Genomic DNA, 22,006 nt, shown 5'->3' with positions numbered 1-22,006 from the left:
CTCAGGGCTCATGCCCACACCCATAAAAATCAGACCAGTGCTATCTGTCGTTTTGATAACTAGCACTCGTCCCCATGTTACTCAATGAGGCCGTGCACATGTCTGATCGTTTTCTCTGAGCGAAAAAATCTCAGCATGCGCGATTTGCTTCCGATATTCAGATGGCACTTGGCCATTCAAGTTTATGGGTCCGTGCAAAACATCGGACTGACATATGAGCGTGGTCCACTTTTCACGGACAGACTGAATGAAGAAGATGGAGAAACCTTTTTTTGGAAGACAATTCAAGTTATTCTAAAGTCCATGTTTATTTAAAAAATTAAAAAAAAAAAAAAAACACTTTTTTTTCTCCATCCCTGAGAAAATCGGATCACACTCTGATCATTTTCTGATGACAATTCGATCAGAGTCTGATCCGAGTGTGATTAGCGTAATGGGACAGATTTTCTCAGTTGTGACCATAGCCTTAGCCTATGAAGGCATCTTTTTAATGAATACATCATACAAGATATAAATAAGTGTCTTTCATCATAGTGTCTACGTGGTTGATGTCGTTGTTAGACCTCCGTCAGTCTGCTACATAGGGAGCTTTGAAGAGGACATTGATAATGGCTTATTTAGTATGGCCAACCAAGCTACAGTTTAGATTTCAGATGTGATTCACTGGCAAATGTGGAAATGTTCTCCAGAAATACCGTAGTAGGAAATAAGAGATTTACCGTATCACAATATAAGTAGTTTATCTGCCCCGCTGTCTTCATTCCACACATTTCCGTCCATCTGTGTCTTCTATTACCTAAATTCTAGCCAGCACGTCGCTATCGTCTCTTCCACTTGTACATTATAATAATCTTTATTTTTATATAGCGCTAACATATTTATTATTATTATTATTATTATTATTTATTGTTATAGCGCCATTTATTCCATGGCGCTTTACAAGTGAGGAGGGGTATACATAATAAAAACAAGTACAATAATCTTGAACAATACAAGTCATAACTGGTACAGTAGGAGAGAGGACCCTGCCCGCGAAGGCTCACAATCTACAAGGGATGGGTGAGAATACAGTAGGTGAGGGTAGAGCTGGTCATGCAGCGGTTTGGTCGATCGGTGGTTACTGCAGGTTGTAGGCTTGTCGGAAGAGGTGGGTCTTCAGATTCTTTTTGAAGGTTTCGATGGTGGGCGAGAGTCTGATGTGTTGTGGTAGAGGGTTCCAGAGTAGGGGTGATACGCGAGAGAAATCTTGTATACGATTGTGGGAAGAGGAGATAAGAGGGGAGTAGAGAAGGAGATCTTGTGAGGATCGGAGGTTGCGTGCAGGTAAGTATCGGGAGACGAGGTCACAGATGTATGGAGGAGACAGGTTGTGGATGGCTTTGTATGTCATGGTTAGGGTTTTGTACTGGAGTCTCTGGGTAATGGGGAGCCAGTGAAGGGATTGACAGAGGGGAGAGGCCGGAGAATAGCGGGGGGACAGGTGGATTAGTCGGGCAGCAGAGTTTAGAATAGATTGGAGGGGTGCGAGAGTGTTCGAGGGGAGGCCACAGAGCAGGAGGTTGCAGTAGTCAAGGCGAGAGATGATGAGGGCATGGACTAGGGTTTTTGCAGATTCTTGGTTGAGGAATGAACGGATTCGTGCAATATTTTTGAGTTGAAGTCGGCAGGAAGTGGAAAGGGCTTGGATATGTGGTTTGAAGGAGAGATCAGCGTCAAGGACAACCCCGAGGCAGCGAGCTTGTGGGACTGGGGAGAGTGGGCAGCCATTTACTGTAATGGATAGGTTCGTTGGGGGGGTCACGTGAGATGGGGGAAAGATGATGAATTCTGTTTTGTCCATGTTAAGTTTCAGAAATCTAGCGGAGAAGAAGGATGAAATAGTGGACAGACATTGAGGGATTCTGGTTAGTAGGGAGGTGATATCTGGTCCAGAGATGTAGATCTGTGTGTCATCAGCATAGAGGTGATACTGAAAGCCATGAGATTCTATGACCTGTCCCAGGCCAAAGGTGTAAATGGAGAAGAGCAGGGGCCCAAGGACTGAACCTTGTGGGACTCCGACAGAGAGGGGGCGAGGTGAGGAGGTGGTGTGTGAGTGGGAGACGCTGAATGTCCGGTCTGTTAGGTATGATGAGATCCAGGATAGGGCCAAGTCTGTGATGCCAAGGGATGAGAGGGTCTGTAATAATAGGGAATGGTCCACTGTGTCAAAGGCAGCCGACAGGTCGAGGAGGAGGAGAACAGAGTAGTGTCGCTTGCTCTTGGCGGTTAAGAGGTCATTGGTGACCTTAGTTAGCGCAGTTTCAGTGGAATGGTGTGACCGGAAGCCAGATTGTAAGCGGTCAAAGAGGGAGCAAGAAGAGAGATGGGAGGACAGTTCAAGGTAGACGTGTTGTTCCAGTAGTTTTGAGGCATAGGGGAGAAGTGATATAGGGCGATAGCTAGATACAGAGGATGGGTCAAGAGAGGGCTTTTTGAGGATAGGTGTGATGGAGGCATGTTTAAAGCTTGAGGGGAAAACACCAGTTGTTAGTGATAGGTTGAAGAGATGGGTTAGGGTTGGGATGAAGATTGTGGTGAGGTTTGGGATGAGGTGGGATGGGAGCGGGTCAAGTGCACAGGTGGTGAGATGCGATCTTGAGAGTAGAGTGGCGAGTTGATCTTCTGTAATGGTGGAGTAGTTGGTTTTGGAGGTGGAGGGTAGGGAAGTTGGGAGGAAGGGCTCTGGGGCTTGTTGACCAAAACTGTCTCTGATGTTATCAATCTTCTGCTTGAAGAATGAGGCAAAGTCTTCAGCAGAGATAAGTGAGGAGGGAGGAGGTGCTGGGGGACGGAGGAGAGAATTGAAGGTGTTGAATAACTGTTTAGGGTTGTGAGACAGGGAGGATATGAGAGATGAGAAGTAGGTTTGTTTAGCTGTGGCGAGTGCGGTCTTGAAAGTAGTGAGGGACTGTTTGAATGCGATTAAGTGGTCGTTGGAGTGGGATCTTTTCCATCTGCGCTCAGCAGCCCTGGAAGCTCGCCTCAGTTCTTTGGTCAGGCTGGTGTGCCAGGGCTGTCTGTTGATTTTGCAAGCTTTGGTATGTGTAAGTGGGGCAGCAGATTCCAAAGCTACAGCTATTGTGGTGTTATATAGAGCGGCAGCGTCATCCGCATTGTGTATGGAACTTATGTCTGTGAGAGGGAGGAGGGATTCAGAGAATGAATGTAGGTCAAGATGTTTAAGATTTCTGCGAGGGTGTGAAAGTTTGTGGGGTGGGGACTCTAGACATGGAGTGGAGAGAGATGAGAATGTGAGAAGGTTGTGGTCAGAGAGAGGTAGAGGTGAGTTAGAGAGGTTAGATAGGGAGCAGAGGCGGGTGAAGATGAGGTCCAGTGTGTGACCATCTTTGTGAGTGGCTGCAGAAGACCATTGAGTGAGGCCGAAGGAGGAAGAGAGAGATAGAAGTTTAGTGGCAGCTGAGAGGGAAGTGTCAATGGGGATGTTGAAATCGCCCATGATGATAGTGGGGATGTCTGCAGAAAGGAAATGAAGTAGCTAGGTGGTGAAGTGGTCAAAGAAGATGGTGGCTGGCCCCGGGGGGCGGTAAATGACAGCCAGTTGGAGGTTGGAGGGGGAGTAGATGCGCACAGAGTGCACCTCAAAGGAAGGGAGGGTAACAGAGGGTGGCAGTGGGATTGGGGTGAAGGAGCAGTTATCTGACAGGAGAAAACCAACTCCTCCACCATGCTTGCTGCTGGGGCGGGGTGTGTGAGAAAGGTGGAAGCCACCGTAAGAGAGTGCAGCAGGAGAGGCTGTGTCAGAAGGGGTGAGCCAGGTTTCGGTGATGGCGAGGAAGGAAAGTTTGGTAGTAACAAAAAGATCATGGATGTAGGAAAGCTTGTTACAGACAGAGCGAGCGTTCCATAGAGCTCCTGTTAGTGGGACTGGGGAAGCGGGGGTTGGGCGAATGGGTATAAGGTTAGAGAGGTTACGGAAGTTTGTGATGGAGCGTGGATGGGAGGTAGAAATGACTGTGGGAATGTGGTGAGGAGGACCAGGATTTGGAGAGATATCACCAGCAGTGAGAAGGAGCAGAGATAGTGTTAGCAGGTGGGAGCAGGAGAGAGCGTGAGGGGGATGCCTGTGCTTTGAGACAGAGGATTGTATGTTAAGGAACAGTTCTGAGGAGGAGGTGAGATGGATGGGGAGGATTGAAGAGGAGATGAACAGTTCCTTACTTGGTGTGGGGATTGGGGGAGGTAGCAGAAAGTGAAAGATTATCGGGGTAAAAGTGACAACAAACAGAAACATTGTTTACAGTGACTGGCCAGTTACCTTCAGTTCCAATTCAGGTTTTAATTCTAATGTAATCCACACTTTTAGAACACACACTGCAGACTGAAGTCTAGCAGACTTGTGCTATGCAATATATGGAAAACTAAGTGCGTTCAGGTGTGGAGCAGAGAGGAGTGGTCTCTGCTCATCTTGGTCAGAGAATTAAGGGTGGACCAGATGCATACAATCAAGACTAAGTAAACAATGTCATAAATAACACAGGGCAAGCTGGGGTTAGCTGAAAGGCATACCATATGAAAGCAAAGAGCAGAGGAAAGTCTGTGTGCAAAGCTGGGTGATGTATTATGTGCACTTCATAGGAGAGCTGGATGAACATACCATATGAAAGCAAAGAGCAGAGGAAAGTCTGTGTGCAAAGCTGGGTGATGTATTATGTGCACTTCATAGGAGAGCTGGATGAACATACCATATGAAAGCTATTTCTTCTAGCTCTCGGATGATGCTTTAAATTTCCATTGATTTAGCATTATTTTTGCACTAATAGTTTTGTTTTTACTCATAATGTTATTTTTAAGTTATGTTTGCAGACATTGATGGGCGTCCACGGCTAGAGACCCCTGTATCATTGCTCCTTGTACCATAGCAGGACATATAGGTTAAGGGATTCAACAAAGAAAATCTTTGGAATGGAAATGCAGTCCATAACATGCACAGATTTTTTTTTATAAATTGTGCTAAGCCAAATGAATAATAAAGAAAATGTGAGATGTTGGACCCCTTATATAACCACCATATGCCTAGGACATAAGAACGAGGGTTGTTCAGTTAGGTTACATGAGCACAATTCTAGTGGAGCTAAGAGGATGACTACAGTAAGACTGGAGAAGGCAGCCATGTCAAATCAACAATTTTTCACATCCAATTACGCATACTTAGGGCAGGTGCAGACGAATGTATTTTCTCTCATCCGACAGAATCAGGTCAATTACACTATGCTCAACTGTTGATTCTCTCAGATAAGGATAAGATGGAGAAAAAGATTGCTCCATCTTCTCTAATTTGTCAGTCCGTGGAAATCAGACTGCACTCAGATGTCACCCGAGTGCAGTCCAATGGTTTGCAGTCACTCATTGACTTGCATGGCCCTGTGTGATCTGAAAATTGGATCAAACTTGTGCATGCTGTGATTTTTTTTTCCCCAGACCAGCTTGGTCCAAGGAAATAATCTGACTTGTGCACGGCCCCATAGACTTACATTGGTCCAGGTGCAATCTGATGTTTACTTGGGTAGCACTTGGACCAATAATACGGTAATGTGCACAAGCCCTTACAGACAAACAGCTCTAATTTCAACAAAGTTTTTAAGTTCAAATTTTAGATAATAATAGCTAAAAAAGTATTGCCTGGCAGTAGAAAATACATAGTTTGGGGCAACTCATGCATGCTTTGTTTTTTTTTACAGTTTTTCGTCAGTATTTCCAAGCCAAAACCTGGCGAAGCTTCAAAACTAAGAACTGGGGTGAATCTCTGAATAATCTTTTTTTTTCTCTATAGGTTCCTCTCCGGATATTGGCTTACAAATACTAATGAAACACTGATCGAAAACCTGATGTGTGAACAGCCTCCAAAGGAAGGAGCTGCCATTAAAACGGCTCCTGTAAAAGGAAACTTACAATTTTGCTGAATTCCGTAGTGTTGGTGTTACCTGTGCGGCTTCAGCTTTCGCCATGTTTTATAGGCGTCACTATGAGAAGGTAAGTAGTCTAGACTTTCATGTGTTTCTGAGATGACCTTCTTCACCTTGGAGGACAGTCTGAGGTCTGTTCCATCTTCCACATCTTCTGTTTTTTCTTTCTGTTTTCTACTGGATTTTAAAGACATAATTTTCTTAATCCCAAAAACCAAACTATGCTAATAAAAATTCTAAAATTTTTCGTAATCCTCTAGACAACAATAAAAAATCAAAATGATGAGTAAAAAGAATCTACTCTTCCAAGAAGGTCACCGCCAAGGAAAGCGATCGTCTTGTGTCCCATCTGCCGAGATGGACAATCAGGAGAACATCATTCAGGCTTTAGATCAATCACGAAGTCTTGCCCATCACAGGGCTTGGCTACATTTGTTATCATTACACATTACTAGGACACACCACTCATTTTCTGTTTTATCTTGTTCAGGGGTTTATAATGTTAATATAAAATAATTATTAGTAAGATAATTAGTGACTTCTGTCACTGTCAGATGTAACCTGATTTGTAACTGTAAGCTCACATTGTCCTGAATTCACCTACTCATCAAACTTATGAACGTTATTTAGTAATGTCACATACAATTTCTACTTAGAAATAGCAACCGTTTTCATATTATTAGTATAAGTGTATTCCCATGTATAAAAATTAAAAAGCTCCATAGAAGGCAATGAGCATTGATTACCCCCAGGGGCAGGACAAAGAATAGGTGGTTGCCTAGCTAGCCATTGACTAGCATGGGCAGTATACACTCACTGGCCACTTTATTAGGTACACCATGCTAGTAACGGGTTGGACCCCTTTTGCCTTCAGAACTGCCTCAATTCTTCGTGGCATAGATTCAACAAGGTGCTGGAAGCATTCCTCAGAGATTTTGGTCCATATTGACATGATGGCATCACACAGTTGCCGCAGATTTGTCGGCTGCACATCCCTGATGCGAATCTCCGGTTCCACCACATCCCAAAGATTTCATGTTGTTTACGCCAAATTCTGACCCTACCATCCGAATGTCGCAGCAGAAATCGAGACTCATCAGACCAAGCAACGTTTTTCCAATCTTCTACTGTACAATTTCGATGAGCTTGTGCAAATTGTAGCCTCAGTTTCCTGTTCTTAGCTGAAAGGAGTGGTACCCGGTGTGGTCTTCTGCTGCTGTAGCTCATCTGCCTCAAAGTTCGACGCACTGTGCATTCAGAGATGCTCTTAGGCCTACCTTGGTTGTAACGGGTGGCGATTTGAGTCACTGTTGCCTTTCTATCAGCTCGAACCAGTCTGCCCATTCTCCTCTGACCTCTGGCATCAACAAGGCATTTCCGCCCACAGAACTGCCGCTCACTGGATTTTTTTTCTTTTTCGGACCATTCTCTGTAAACCCTAGAGATGGTTGTGCGTGAAAATCCCAGTAGATCAGCAGTTTCTGAAATACTCAGACCAGCCCTTCTGGCACCAACAACCATGCCACGTTCAAAGGCACTCAAATCACCTTTCTTCCCCATACTGATGCTCGGTTTTAACTGCAGGAGATTGTCTTGACCATGTCTACATGCCTAAATGCACTGAGTTGCCGCCATGTGATTGGCTGATTAGAAATTAAGTGTTAACAAGAAGTTGGACAGGTGTACCTAATAAAGTGGCCAGTGAGTGTATATTGATGAAGCTGCAGGGAAATTCAACACTTGCTATCATGTTCCTGATAGCTGTTGCTTAGGCTACTTTCACACTAGCGTTGGACAACGCACGACGAATTGTGTCGTTGCGACGTACCGACGCTAGCAGTGAATGCGCCGCACAATGGGGGCAGCGGATGCTGTTTTTCAAAACCCAATGCTGGATGTCCTCATATGAACTCGAGCGTGGGAACTTTTCCAAGGCTCCAGTTCATGAGGACATCCAGCAGAGGGCGCATCACCGCAACTCAAGATAACTACAGATCACCCAGCTTTCCATTCAGTACCCGGGGTTTACAGGCACGAGCGAGTGCTTTAGCGCAGCTCCTGGCTGTAAAATGATTTAACCCCTTCAGATGGATTTACTTCGTGGGACGTGACAGATCCTCGGAAGGTATGTATATTGTTGGTTTATTATTTTTCAGAGCGAGGGTCTTCAGGTGGATTGAGAGAGCAATAAAATATTAAAACAACCTGTGTGTTTATTTCATTAAAATACTTTTTAATAATGTGTGTGTGTTTTTTTAACCCTTTCATACAATTGGATTAATAATGGATAGGTGTCATAATTGACGCCTCTCCATTATTAATCTGGCTTAATGTCACCTTACAATAGCAAGGTGACATTAACCCTTCATTACCCCATATCCCACCGCTACAGGGAGTGGGAAGAGAGTGGCCAAGTGCCAGAATAGGCGCATCTTCCAGATGTGCCTTTTCTGGGGTGGCTGGGGGCAGATGTTTGTAGCCAGGGGGGGCCAATAACCATGGACCCTCTCTAGGCTATTAATATCTGCCCTCAGTCACTGGCCTTACCACTCTGGTGGAGAAAATTGCGTGGGAGCCCACGCCAATTTTTTCCGCCATTTAACCCTTTATTTTACAAGCTACAGCGCCCAAATTTTGCACATACACACTACTAACATTAGTAGTGTGGAATATGCAAAAAAAAGGGGATATGAGATGGTTTACTGTATGTAAACCATGTCTCATATCCTGTCGGGTTTGTGAAGGAGAAATGAAAAGCCGGCAATTGAATTACCGGCTTTTCACAGATATCACGCTGAATTAAATATAAATACAGAATATATATATATGTGTCTCAATGACATATATATATATATACTGTATATATGTTTTATCGAACATTTGAGCACATAAATCCATTAGATGTCGGTTTTGCAAGCCTGCGAGAAAATATCGCAGTACGGATGCCATACGGATTACATACGGAGGATGCCATGCGCAAAATAGGCTGACACACCCTGCCTACGGATGACGTACGGATCACTATTTTGGAGACTTTTATGCGTATTTTGGCCGTAAAAAACGGACCGTATTTACATACGCTGAGTGTGAGGCCGGCCTAAGACTGTTTTTTTCTAAATTAAAAGGATGTTATTTTGAGGAAAGTACCAATTGTTTAAATCAGGTTTGTATGTAACATGTATTAAAAACGGAAATGTTCTTCTTTTTCATATCATGAATCATGATCTTTATTAAAATAATAAAATTAGTAATCTTGCAATTTTCACATTTTTCATTGTAGCCTTTATAGGCTCTTACATTGGGTAAGGTAACACTTCTATACACAGCTAAATACTCAGAATCCACCATTCAGGCTAGGCAATGTTCTACCTGACCCTACTCCTCCATTCACAATGACATTGCAAAGGCAAAGCCAAACTTGTCACCAGATATCATGACCCTTATGAGAGTGACGTCAGGCAAAAGCCAAAAAGAGGGAGCTATGGAATTCAACTGCTCTCAGAGTGTGACGTATAATTAAGAAGGAAAAAGAAGGTTGTGGAACAGCTGACAAACCTAGAAGTGGACGACCACAGAAAACTTCCTCCAAAGTTGATGATATTGTTAAGAAAAAGTCAGTATCTGATGTCCATAACAGTGCTGTACAGATTTCGCACAAAAAGAACAAAGAATATGGAGTCAAATTGAGACACTAAACTGTGGAGCGATGGCTAAGAGCAGTAGGGTTGTATACACGAGTTCCAGTCAAGAAGCATTTCATCTCTGCAAAGAATGGAAGGTCCAACTTGAGTTTGCCAAAGAGCAAAGCGAATGAAAAGAGACAGATTGGTCTAAAGTGTTGTGGTCGGATGAATCCAAGTTCAATCTGTTTGGTAGTGATGGCAAGCACTATATATGCTATACAATTGAGAAACGCAATTATGTAAGGTACCAAACACCTACAGTAGAACATGGTGGTGGCAATGTCATGGTTTGGGGCTTTTTTTCTACATCTGCAAATAGCCCTCTGCATAGAATTGATGGAAATATGAATGCTACCATGTAGAAGTATATACTGGAGAATGTAATGCTGCCACATGGTAAAACCAAAGTAGGAAGGGGCTGGAAATTACAGCAAGACAATGATTCTGGACACATCCAATTTAGTCAAAAATTGGTCAGCAAAGAAAAACATTCACCTGTTGCAATGGCCAAGCCAATCACCTGATGTAAACCCTATAGAGCACCTGTGGGATGAGTTAGAGAGATGAGTTGGGGCCCGTCCCCATAGCAATAAAGATGAATTGTTTGCAGATTTGGAAATGGAATGGAGAAAGATCCTTCAAGATGTTTTGAACAGCTGATATGTGCCCGAATCAGCCGTGGGTTAATAGCCCATGGCTATTAACTTGTTAAATGCCGCTGTCAAACTCTGACAGGGCATTTAATGCGCTCTTCCGGCCATCGGACTGGAAATCCGCCCATCGGTGACCCCGTTACGTGATCGCGGGTCACTGGTGGGTTGGCATGACAACCAGAGGTCTCCTGGAGACTACTGAATAATGCCAAAATTAAAAAAGAAGTTTTTAAAAATATGTAAAAAATTTAAAAAAATAAAAAGTTTAAATCACTCCCCTTTCACCCCATTCAAAATAAAACAATAAAAAAATCAAACATACACATATTTGGTATCACCGCTTTCAGAATAGCCTCATCTATCAATAAAAAAGAGATTAACCTGATCGCTAAACGGTGTAGCGAGAAAAAAAGTAAAAATGTTAGAATTACGTTTTTTTGTTGCAGCAACATTGCATTAAAATGCAATAAAGGGCGATCAAAAGAACGTATCTGCACCAAAATGGTATCATGGTATCGGCATGCAAAAAATAAGCCCCTACCCAACCCGAGATCATGAAAAGTGGAGACGGGTCTTGGAAAATGGAGCAATTTATTTAATTTTTTTTAACAAACTTTGGATTTTTTTTTCATCACTTAAATAAAAAAGAACCTAGACATGTTTGGTTTCTATGAACGTGTAACGTCCTTGGGAATCATAATGGCAGGTCAGTTTTGGCATTTGGTGAACATGGTAAAAAAAAATAAAAAAAAAAACGTTGTGGAATTGCACTTTTTTGCAATTTCACCGCACTTGGAATTTTTTTCCCATTTTGAGTACACAATATGGTAAAACCAATGGAGTCGTTCAAAAGTACAACTCATCCTGCAAAAAACAAGCCCTCACATGGCCATATTGAAGGAAAAATAAAAAAGTTATGGCTCTGGGAAGGAGGGGAGCGAAAAACAGAAATTAAAATTGAAAAAGGGCAGGGTCTCTAAGGGGTTATAAAGAATTCAAAACTTTTGGTTGCCACTGTATATATTTGTCATTTTTTCCATTTTACAAATTACAAAAAGGAAAAAGGGCTGATGCAAAAGTTTGGGCACCCTTGGAGATTTATGTTCTCAGATAACATTGACCAAGGTTTCAGACCTTAATTAGCCTGTTAGGGTTATGGCTTGTTCACTATCATCCTTATGAAAGGCCAGGTGATGCAAATTTCTCAGCTTTATAAATACTCAGTCTCGCCTAACCTTGTGCCAAAAAACAGCAGCTATGGGCTCTTCTAAGCAGGTGCCTAGCACTCTGAAAATGAATATGGTGGATGCCCACAAAGCAGGAGAAGGCTACAACAAGATGGCAAAGCATTTTCAAGTTGCCCTTTCCTCAGTTCGAAATGTAATTAAGAAATGGCAGTTAACAGGAACAGTAGAGGTCAAGATAAGTTCTGGAAGACCAAGCTAATTTCTGTGGCAAGACCTCAAAATAGCAGTGCATGCAAGGCTGCCCAGGAATCTCACAGAACTGGAAGAATTTTCCAAGCAAGAATGGATAAAAATCCCTCAAACAACAATTGAAAGACTCTTGTCTGCCTTCAAAAAGCGTTTACAAGCTGTGATACTTTCAAAAGGGGGGCTACTAGGTACTAGCCATGCAGGGTGCACAAACTTTTGCATTGACCCATTTTCTTATCTGCAATTTTTAAAATGTAAAAGATGAAAATATATATATCATTTTGTCTAAAATACAAAGAATATCTCTTTAACTTTAGGCCTTTCATACTGTAGTTACACTTGTAATTCATGCAAAGTATATCAATGAATAGTTAAACATTAAAGCAAATGGACAACTGATTTCAATTCAACACCTGTTGATATACAATTCACATGAAATTGCTTTTTAAGACATCATAATGGATCATTATACTGGTTGGCGATAAAAAAAAAAGTGATGCTATATGTAAAAAGTCAGTCTATGACCATAAATAACAAATCATCATCATAACCAGTTATCATAAGTCAATAACTGAATACACAGGATATAATTATTTCTGACATCGCTTTTGCCTTGACTACTAGATACTTGGTTCATGTATTGCTCTCCTGATGACACCGCCTGATTTGATTTCCAGACCTTGCTTTGCTCCAATAATGCCACTGTCGCCTATACATTACCTGTGGACTGCATCCTTTGAGTCCCACCTGTAGTAAAGTTCATACCTCATTGCAAGGATTAAATGACAAAACCAGTGGATTCATTAAGCTCTGCACCACAGACTTGCCAGCACCGAACAGATTGTGGCTAAAAAAATCAACATTTTGGCATGTGATCTAAATAAACAAGCCATGGATTTCAAAAAGGTTGATGTTCCATCTAACTTTAATTCCAAGATTTAAAGGGGTATTCCCATCTCCAAGATCCCCAATAAGTAGTAGGTGTAATAATAATAATATTAGCGAAGAGCTCCAATTAGAAAAGTAGTATAGTTCTTCTGATTCACTATGTTGCTTTCCCCATGTGCAGGGCATTGCAGTAGCTTAGGTATCCATGATTACAACCACTGTTATGGTGACAGTTAGTTCTTAGTGGTTGTAACCATGTGCCAACCAAAATCAAATCTATTGAGATCCTAGACAAACAATGGAAAACCAAAGGAAAAACAAGGATCCCTAAAAAGTAACGTTTAATTAATAAAGTTTAAAAACATTCCAAAATTGGAGACACAGTACCAAATATTGAAGGGATTACCGTAGGAAAATAAATATATCTCAGTAGAGTGTCCTACTGTGCCCTGCAGGTCCACTGTACTGACCCCTGCCTGGCAGTGGAGGTTGGCACCCTAAGTTTCAGCGATAGGCGCCCCCACTCAATGGCGGCTCGCCCTGATGTCCCTACAATACACCCATTGCCCATGTGAAAAAAAACACAACAAAATGTAAAAAGGAAAAATAAAAAACAAAAACAAAAATAATAACAAGTAAGAAAGGATATTTTTTTCCTTGCTATTTCAGGCTATAATGGACGATTAGCCACCATAGATCTAAACAATATAGATATCCCTTTAAAGAACAATGTCTATATAAGCTAATGTAAAGTGTGGGCAAATAGGATGCTATAGTTGTGCTTTTTAGGGATCCTTGCTTTTCCTTTGGTTTTCCATTGGTTGTAACCATGGACACCTAAGCTACTGCAATGCCCTACATGGGGTAAGCGACATACTGAGTCAGAAAAACTATACTGCATTTCTATTTGGAGGTATTTGGTAATATTATTATTACATATACTACATATTGGGATAGGATCTTGGAGATGGGAATATCCCTTTAAGAGTTTTATGGATTTCAGGGCTCTGGGAAATTAATTGAATACACTAAGGGTACCGTCTCACATAACGATTTACCAATGATCACGACCAGCGATACGACCTGGCCGTGATCGTTGGAAAGTCGTTGTGTGGTCGCTGGGGAGCTGTCACACAGACCGCTCTCCAGCGACCAACGATGCCGAGGTCCCGGGTAACCAGGGTAAACATCGGGTTACTAAGCGCAGGGCCGCGCTTAGTAACCCGATGTTTACCGTGGTTACCAGCGTAAAAGTAGAAAAAAAAAAACCGTACATACTCACATTTCGGTGTCCGTCAGGTCCCTCACCGTCTGCTTCCCGCTCTGACTGACTGCCGCCGTAAAGTGAGAGCAGAGCGCAGCGGCGACGTCACCGCTGTGATCTGCTCTTACTTTCCGGCCAGCAGACAGTCAGAGCGGGAAGCAGACGGCAAGGGACCTGAAGGACACCGGAATGTGAGTATGTACGGTTTGTTTTTTTCTACTTTTACGCTGGTAACCACGGTAAACATCGGGTTACTAAGCGCGGCCCTGCGCTTAGTAACCTGATGTTTACCCTGGTTACAAGCGAACGCATCGCTGGATTGCTGTCACACACAACGATCCAGCGATGACAGCGGGAGATCCAGCGACGAAAGAAAGTTCCAAACGATCTGCTACGACGTACGATTCTCAGCAGGGTCCCTGATCGCTGCTGCGTGTCAGACACTGCGAGATCGTAACTATATCGCTAGAACGTCACGAATCGTGCCGTCGTAGCGATGAAAATGCCACTGTGTGACGGTACCCTAATGCTAAGAAACTTTTGAGTCTTCTGATACAAGAGCCCCTTTGTGTCATCTCTGAAAATGGATCACATATTCCTCAAGGATATACTCGTCAGATAAATATTCCAGTCTGCATCATTCAGAAGAGACCTTGCTCCTGACCCTCCATCAAACCAGTACTTCTGACTGCATTTGGTAGTAATCTCCTAAATAAACTAGACAACTGGTAATTTTGTCTGCTGTAGTCCCTGCTATCTCAGTACTGACTTTTGGATTTGGGAAATTCTGTTAACCTGTTAATCTCTGACAGTGGAATTAACATCGCGCCAATACGGGGGGGGTGTCATTCTATGGCTACGTTCACATTTGCGTTGTGCGCCGCAGCGTCGGCGCCGCAGCGCACAACGCAAACAAAAACGCGGCAAAACGCACGCTAAAACGCTGCGTTTTGCGCCGCATGCGTCGTTTTTGCCCGCAAGTTGGACGCAAAAAAAATGCAACTTGAAGCGTTTCTTGCGTCCAACGCTTGCGGCCATGCGGCGCAAAACGCAGCACAACGCATGTCCATGCGCCCCCATGTTAAGTATAGGGGCGCATGACGCATGCGGCGCCGCTGCGGCGCCCGACGCTGCGGCGCTGACCGCAAATGTGAACGTAGCCTATGAGCTTACCGGCCACCCAGCAGCGTAAGAATGGGCCTCCGATTCGTTGCAATGGCAGCCCAGGCATTGATAATGTGCAGTGCAGGAGTGAGGTGGCCGGGCCGGAAGCTACTACGCAAGCTCTAACTATGCGCTATCCCGAGAACCCGGCCAGTGATAATAATAAACTTTTTACTAAATGCGTAAGCATGGCCAGGAACGCCATAGTGGTCATAACCATGGATACCTGAGTGACTGTGATACCCTGCACATGGTGTAAGCAATACAACTAAAAAAACCTATACAGAACATCTAATTGGAGGTAATTACCAATATTATTAACATTACACCTAGTACATATTTAAATAGGATCTTCAAGATGGGAATACCCCTGTAAGACTATGTAAATAATCCTTGCACATAACCCTTATCAAGTTCCGTAAAGTCTCCATGTTTTATTGGAAGTCTCCTTTATTAATCTGTGGAATTCGTGGCCTTCGCCAGCCAATACCATCATCTACAGGCGGCCTGCATGGGTGTAAGGTCCACACAACACTAACACCAACACACAGCCAGGACTGTTGTGAATTCCGCTCTTGGGCTCCCTCCGGTGGTTGTAAGTGGCACTTTTGTGAGTTCTGCTCTTGGGCTCCCTCCGGTGGTCTTAAGTGGAATGGCTGCTCCTTGGATTTAGCATCAGCAGCTGCTTCCACTGATTGTCTTCCTGGCTCGGCTATTTTAGTCTGGCCTTATTCTTCAGCCAGTGCCAGTTGTCAATGGTTCCTGTTTGGAGTCACATCTCTTTTTGGATTTCCCTGATATTCTGACCAGTTCAGCAAAGATAAGTCCTTGCTTTGTTCTTTTGCAGTCCACTTGTTGCGGACTTAATCGTTCAGCACATTCTATGTTTTTCTTTCTAGTCCAGCTTATCAGTATGGATTTATTCAGTTAAGCTGGAAGCTCTGGGCAGCAGATTTGCCCTCCACACCTTTAGTCAGGTGTGGAGATTTTTGTAATCTCTGTGGTGGATTTTTCTAGTTTTATTACTGACCGCACAGTATTCTGTCCTGTACTATCTATCTAGCTAGAAGTGGCCTCCTTTGCTACATCTTGGTTTCATTCTACGTATGTCATTTCCCTCTCCACTCACAGTCAATATTTGTGGGGGGCTGCCTATCCTTTGGGGATTTTCTCTGAGGCAAGATAGCTTTCCTGTTTCCACCTTTAGGGGTAGTTAGTTCTCCGGCTGTGACGAGGTGTCTAGGGAGTGACAGGAACATCCCACGGCTACTTCTAGTGTTGTGTTAAGCTCAGGAACTGCGGTCAGTATAGTTACCACCTGCTCAGAGCTCGTCGCATGTCGCTCCTAAACCACCAGTTCATAACACAGGACCCATTCTCATGTAGAGAGCTGGGGCGTGACAGGAGAAGACCAATGCCTCGCAAGTGGCTACAGCCCCACGCAGCATTACAACAGCACCAGAGATGTTTGAGGTAAACTGAGCACAATATTTGGCTGTTCCCAACAAAATGCTGGTAGTTAAAGAAGTGTGTGGTGCTGCCCCATAGTCCACAGCAGGGAGCTAATTAGCTGGGCTACTGAACAACCCACACACCCACTCAGTCCTGGTCACACCAGTGTATCTGGCTGCTCAGTGTCCAGAGGCACATGACATCTCCTCCATCTTCAGTGCCACCAGGCAAAGTGAAAACTCCAGCGCCTGGAGAAAGAATCAGACATCACTGGAGCAGGTTCGGCTGGGGATGTGATAGGAATATTCTGCCATGTTGAATGCAGTTGGAAAAGCAAATCATCAAGATCCACTGCAGGCAGCATGACTTTTGGCTTCAGTTATTCCATGAAACCAACTTCTGGCCAGACTTCTCTGACCAATAGATGAGTTTAACTGGGTTACAATGGTTGCTGACAGTTTTGAGCTGATGGCACTGCTGGACAACTGATTTTAAAACAAAATAAACATGATGTGTTTTTCATCCATTGCACTAAAGTTTGTTTGGGGACCACTGCATGCACAGCCCTCAACGTTGTCCATTTACTGGTGTCCTCAATGCAGTAAAATATAGGCAGATACTTATACATCATGCAATGCCATCAGGGAGACAACTGATTGGCTCCAAATGTATTCTACAATAGGATAACAACCTCAAACATACAGCCAATGTCATTAAGAACTATCATCAGTGAAAAGAAGAACAAGAAGTCCTGAATTCAATATCATTAAGTTTGTGTGAGATTACATAAAGAGACATGGATTTGCACAATCCTACATTCACAGACGATCTGTGGTTAGTTCTCCATGTTGTTTGGAACAACCTCATTGCTGAGTTCCTTCATAAACTGTTTACAAGTGTACCTAGAGGAACTGATGTTTTGATGCAGTTTTGAATAGTGATTTTAGATTTCTCTTTTGTTCATGCCCTTTGCTTCTGTTAACCCCTTTCTGACCTCGGACGGGATAGTACGTCCGAGGTCAGATCCCCCTCTTTGATGCAGGGCTCCGGCGGTGAGCCCGCATCAAAGCCGGGACATGTCAGCTGTTTTGAACAGCTGACATGTGCCCGCAATAGCGGCGGGTGAAATCGCGATTCACCCGCCGCTATTAACTAGTTAAATGCCGCTGTCAAACGCAGACAGCGGCATTTAACCGGCGCTTCCGGCCGGACAGCCGGAAATGAGCGCATCGCCGACCCCCGTCACATGATCGGGGGTCAGCGATGCTTCTGCAGAGTAACCATAGAGGTCCTTGAGACCTCTATGGTTACTGATCGCCGGCAGCTGTGAGCGCCACCCTGTGGTCGGCGCTCATAGCACACCTGCATTTCTGCTGCATAGCAGCGATCTGATGAGCCGATCGCATTGTGCCAGCTTCTAGCCTCCTATGGAGGCTATTGAAGCATGGCAAAAGTTAAAAAAAAGTAAAAAAAAAAAGTGAAAAAAAAAAAAGTGAAAAAAAAAAAAGTTTAAATCACCTCCTTTTCGCCCCATTCAAAATAAATCAATAAAAAAAATCAAACCTACACATATTTGGTATCGCCGCATTCAGAATCGCCCGATTCATCAATAAAAAAAGCATTAACCTGATCGCTAAACAGCGTAGCGACAAAAAAATTTGAAACGCCAGAATTAAGTTTTTTTGGTTGCCGCAACATTGCATTAAAATGCAATAACGTGCGATCAAAAGAACGTATCTGCACCAAAATGGTATCATTAAAAACGCCAGCTCGGCACGCAAAAAATAAGCCCTCAATCGACCCCAGATACTGAAAAATGGAGACGCTACGAGTATCGGAAAATGGCGCAATTTTTTTTTTTTTTAGCAAAGTTTGGAATTTTTTTTTACCACTTAGATAAAAAATAACCTAGTCATGTTAGGTGTCTATGAACTCGTACTGACCTGGATAATCATAATGGCAGGTCAGTTTTAGCATTTAGTGAACCTAGCAAAAAAGCCAAACAAAAAACAAGTGTGGGACTGCACCTTTTTTGCAATTTCACCGCACTTGGAATTTTTTTCCCGTTTTCTAGTACACGACATGCTAAAACCAATGATGTCGTTCAAAAGTACAACTTGTTTCTGAAAAAATAAGCCCTCACATGGCCATATTGATGGAAAAATAAAAAAGATATGGCTCTGGGAAGGAGGGGAGCAAAAAACGAACACGGAAAAATGGAAAATCCCAAGGTCATGAAGGGGTTAATTGATAAATATAAACTATTATTATTATTACCGTAACTAATAATTACTATTATTAATTATTAATTATTATTATTAACACTTCAATTTTGGAAAGCATTCTTACTTTGCAGCATTTTATCCACACTTGCCGAAAGCTTTTACTAAGTACTGTATATATTAGGGAAAATGACACAGCTATAGTCAGAACAAGGCAGAGATGGAGATAATAAGACTTATTTATATATACCATTACTGTTCAGGATATACTCTGCTCATGCTGAGTCGTAGCACCAGTATTTTGTATCAGGGTCTGATGTTCGAATAATATTCTTTACCTTAAAGCATTTGCTCCCTGTTGTGACGTAAAGCTGCAGCCAGACAGACACATACTTTTTTGCCCACGGGTTTTAACAATCCTGTGACATCAATCACAGTAAGATTTTTTTTCTGAAAATAAGTGGCTTTAAATCCTAAAATAACTAGACATAGGCTACAGGGTTTTCAGAGAATTTCCTGCAACATGGCAGTAAAATGCTACAGGAGAGCTTTATTAGGTGGGGCTCACACAGGGAACTGTGTGTACATTTTTTGTACAGTAATGTTTAACATTAAAGGGGTTGTTGCACATTTCTTTTTTAAAATGTGTTAAGCACAGGAAATAAAAAAATAAAACTATAACTTGCCTATTAATTACACTAGCTATTATTGGTGCTGCCATTCTGATGGACCACACCAATTCTACTGCAATGACATCATGCCCATGATGGCTGCAGCCGACCACAGGCCTCAGCAGTCACATCCTATAGAAGCTGCGGGGGTATCATACTGAGTGGTGGATGTGAGGGCATCATACCTGGATCAACATGTTATTAAAGTTCTAAAGTTCCCGATGATCTTGTGCCAATACCATAGTTTCTTTCCCTCTCTGGCTTCTATTCTCAGTCTCCTGTTATCGAAGCTGATGTTTGGTGCAGCAGCCCTTCGTTGTTCTAAATAGAGCTTCTAGCAGCATTGTGCCTGCCCAGCACAACCACCTCAAGTAAGCAACAGCACACGAGGTCTGCTCACTAGGGTTGAGCGAAACGGATCGGACATTTTCAAAAGTCGCCGACTTTCAGCAAAGTCGGGTTTCATGAAACCCGAACCGATCCCACTGTGGGATCGGCCATGCGGTCGGTGATCTTCGCGCCAAGGTCGCGTTTCATATGACGCTTTCCCTGCCATTTTTTCAGCCAATGAAGGAGTGTGGGCAGCGTGATGACATAGGTTCCGGCTTGCTTTGTGCGGCGTCACAGGGGGTAAAACCGCCATCTTAACGTTTGGGATATAGCGATTTCCACAGTCAAACACAAAATTTGGGGAGGAGGAGGAGAAGGAGGAGGAGGAATTTCACATTAACTTGCATTGGGTTTCGTGTTTCGGTCGATCCCCGACTTTTCTAAATAATCGGCTGATTTCACCCGACCCGACTTTTGACAAAGTCGGGTTTCGCAAAACCCAACACGATCCTGAAAAAGTAAAAGTCGCTCAACCCTACTGCTCACCACTACTGGTTCACTCAGGGTGCACCTTTTTGTTCTTCTCTCTTGTTTATAAAAGTTGGGAGATATGACCTCACCCACTTTGCCGAATATTTTTTGGCAGGAGGGACCTAATTTGAATTTTACAGTGGGGCCCTGTCCTATGATTTCTATATATGCTTCTGGGTTTGTTTCATTTTACCATGGCTCCGAGTGCGCTCTAAGTGTAATAAAAAAAAACACATACTCACCTAGCAATCCCCAACTGCTCCCTATACTGCTGTCAGGGTCTCATGCTGGTCTCCTTCTCTTCCATAGGGGTTGGTTTATACAAATTTGCTTCTTTGTTACCAAGAGCCATAACTTTAGAGCAGATAAAAAAGTCTTACAGAATCAGAGAAACATAGGCAATTGGAGGAGCCACTCAAAAAATCCAATGAAATGTCCTCTATAAAGGGAACCTGACAGCGGATACATGCTGCCCGATCCATGGGCCGCATATATCAGATGCTGGCTGCTTGTTTTCTTCCAGATATGCTTGACTCTGAAACATTGTGGTGTTTTAGAGAAAAACATACCTTAATAGTCACCAGGGACCAATGATGCCTTCTCCCCGCTTGCTGCCAGTGACTGCCTGGGTGCAATTGTAGGGATAGACCCGTCAATCTAGGATAGCGGGCATTGTGAAGTCGCATGAGAAGCTTCTGTCTGACTAGTCTCCTTTGTGGCTCCGTCCCCTTTCACACTGTGTTTGTCTCTGAAATGATGCAACGTTTCTGAGGTAAACCTTTGTGGCTGCAATCACACGGCCGGTGTCTGGTACATGCTACCCATGGATCGGGCAGCACGTACCCGCTGTCAGGTTCCCTATAAGTCCAACTCACTGTGTAACTCTGCAGGGAATGAGACCGAGTAATTGAATCATACTGCTGCCAACATAAAAGGATACACAGTGTTTACTGTAAATCAGGAAATGATTGTTTTGCTCTTGCATGTAACAAACCCAAATGCATGTATTTCTCACCCATATCGGCAGAATACGCTGGGTTTAGTAAAATGCACTGCCTTGACCAGAAATGCAAATTCAAAGCACAAAAGAAGAAATGTGAAAATTGTACTTAAAACTCATTTACAGGACATTTCTGGTTTTATGCAAATAAAGCTTAAAGGGTTATTCCCAGAATCAAAAGTTATTCCCTATCCATTGTCATCCTGCGAGTGTAGACTTTTATACGTTATCATTATGCCATACATTTACAGCACTGATCCTTAAAGAGGTGGTCTGAAACTAATGTTGATTTCATGCTAAATGGCCGTCTATATAACATAATAAGCAAATCACTTTTCTAATATACCGCACTGTAATTAAAAAGTCCCTATTGTTCCCTCTCTACTCTCCCTAACTCTTTTAGCATTTTTTTACCTACTTCCGATTTGATGACATTTCATTTGAGAGTTGTGAGAAATAACATCAGAAACAGACACAACAGTTGTGAGGACTATCCCGTGGTGCTCAGCAGGGAGGTACTACAACACACAGGCGCTGAGGAAGCAAGACGTGTGAAACGCGCGTTGGAGTGTGAGGTGGCAGTGTCAGCACGATTACTATGAGTACTGGTTAGTATACATCTCTTTATGCACTAGCACTATGCACTTTCTAATTACTCTTATAGTGGGTTATTTCTGCATTTGAAATGCTATTAACTTCTCTTTGGTATATTTATTAAATTGCACCTTTTTTTCATTTTTTGCCCC

The 22,006-nt window shown here is 43.1% G+C and overlaps 1 protein-coding gene across 3 annotated transcripts in view; it reads right to left on the bottom strand.

The window, feature by feature from the left end:
* LOC143782706 (chloride channel protein D-like) overlaps positions 1-22,006 on the bottom strand; it is a 337,940-nt gene that overhangs the window by 280,053 nt on the left and 35,881 nt on the right. For 2 of the 3 annotated variants that reach the window (XM_077270471.1, XM_077270472.1), the window contains exon 3: positions 5,985-6,143. In XM_077270471.1, coding sequence (XP_077126586.1) covers positions 5,985-6,143 — 159 coding nt within the window. Of the gene's footprint in view, positions 1-5,984; positions 6,144-20,502; positions 20,574-22,006 lie in introns of those variants that run through there. The other variant, XM_077270473.1, reaches the window with a different exon arrangement.

This window comes from Ranitomeya variabilis, chromosome 6, assembly GCF_051348905.1.
Source record: "Ranitomeya variabilis isolate aRanVar5 chromosome 6, aRanVar5.hap1, whole genome shotgun sequence".
NCBI lineage: Eukaryota > Metazoa > Chordata > Amphibia > Anura > Dendrobatidae > Ranitomeya > Ranitomeya variabilis.
Note: the sequence above shows the minus strand (reverse complement) of the source record. Positions and strands in the feature narration are given on the sequence as shown.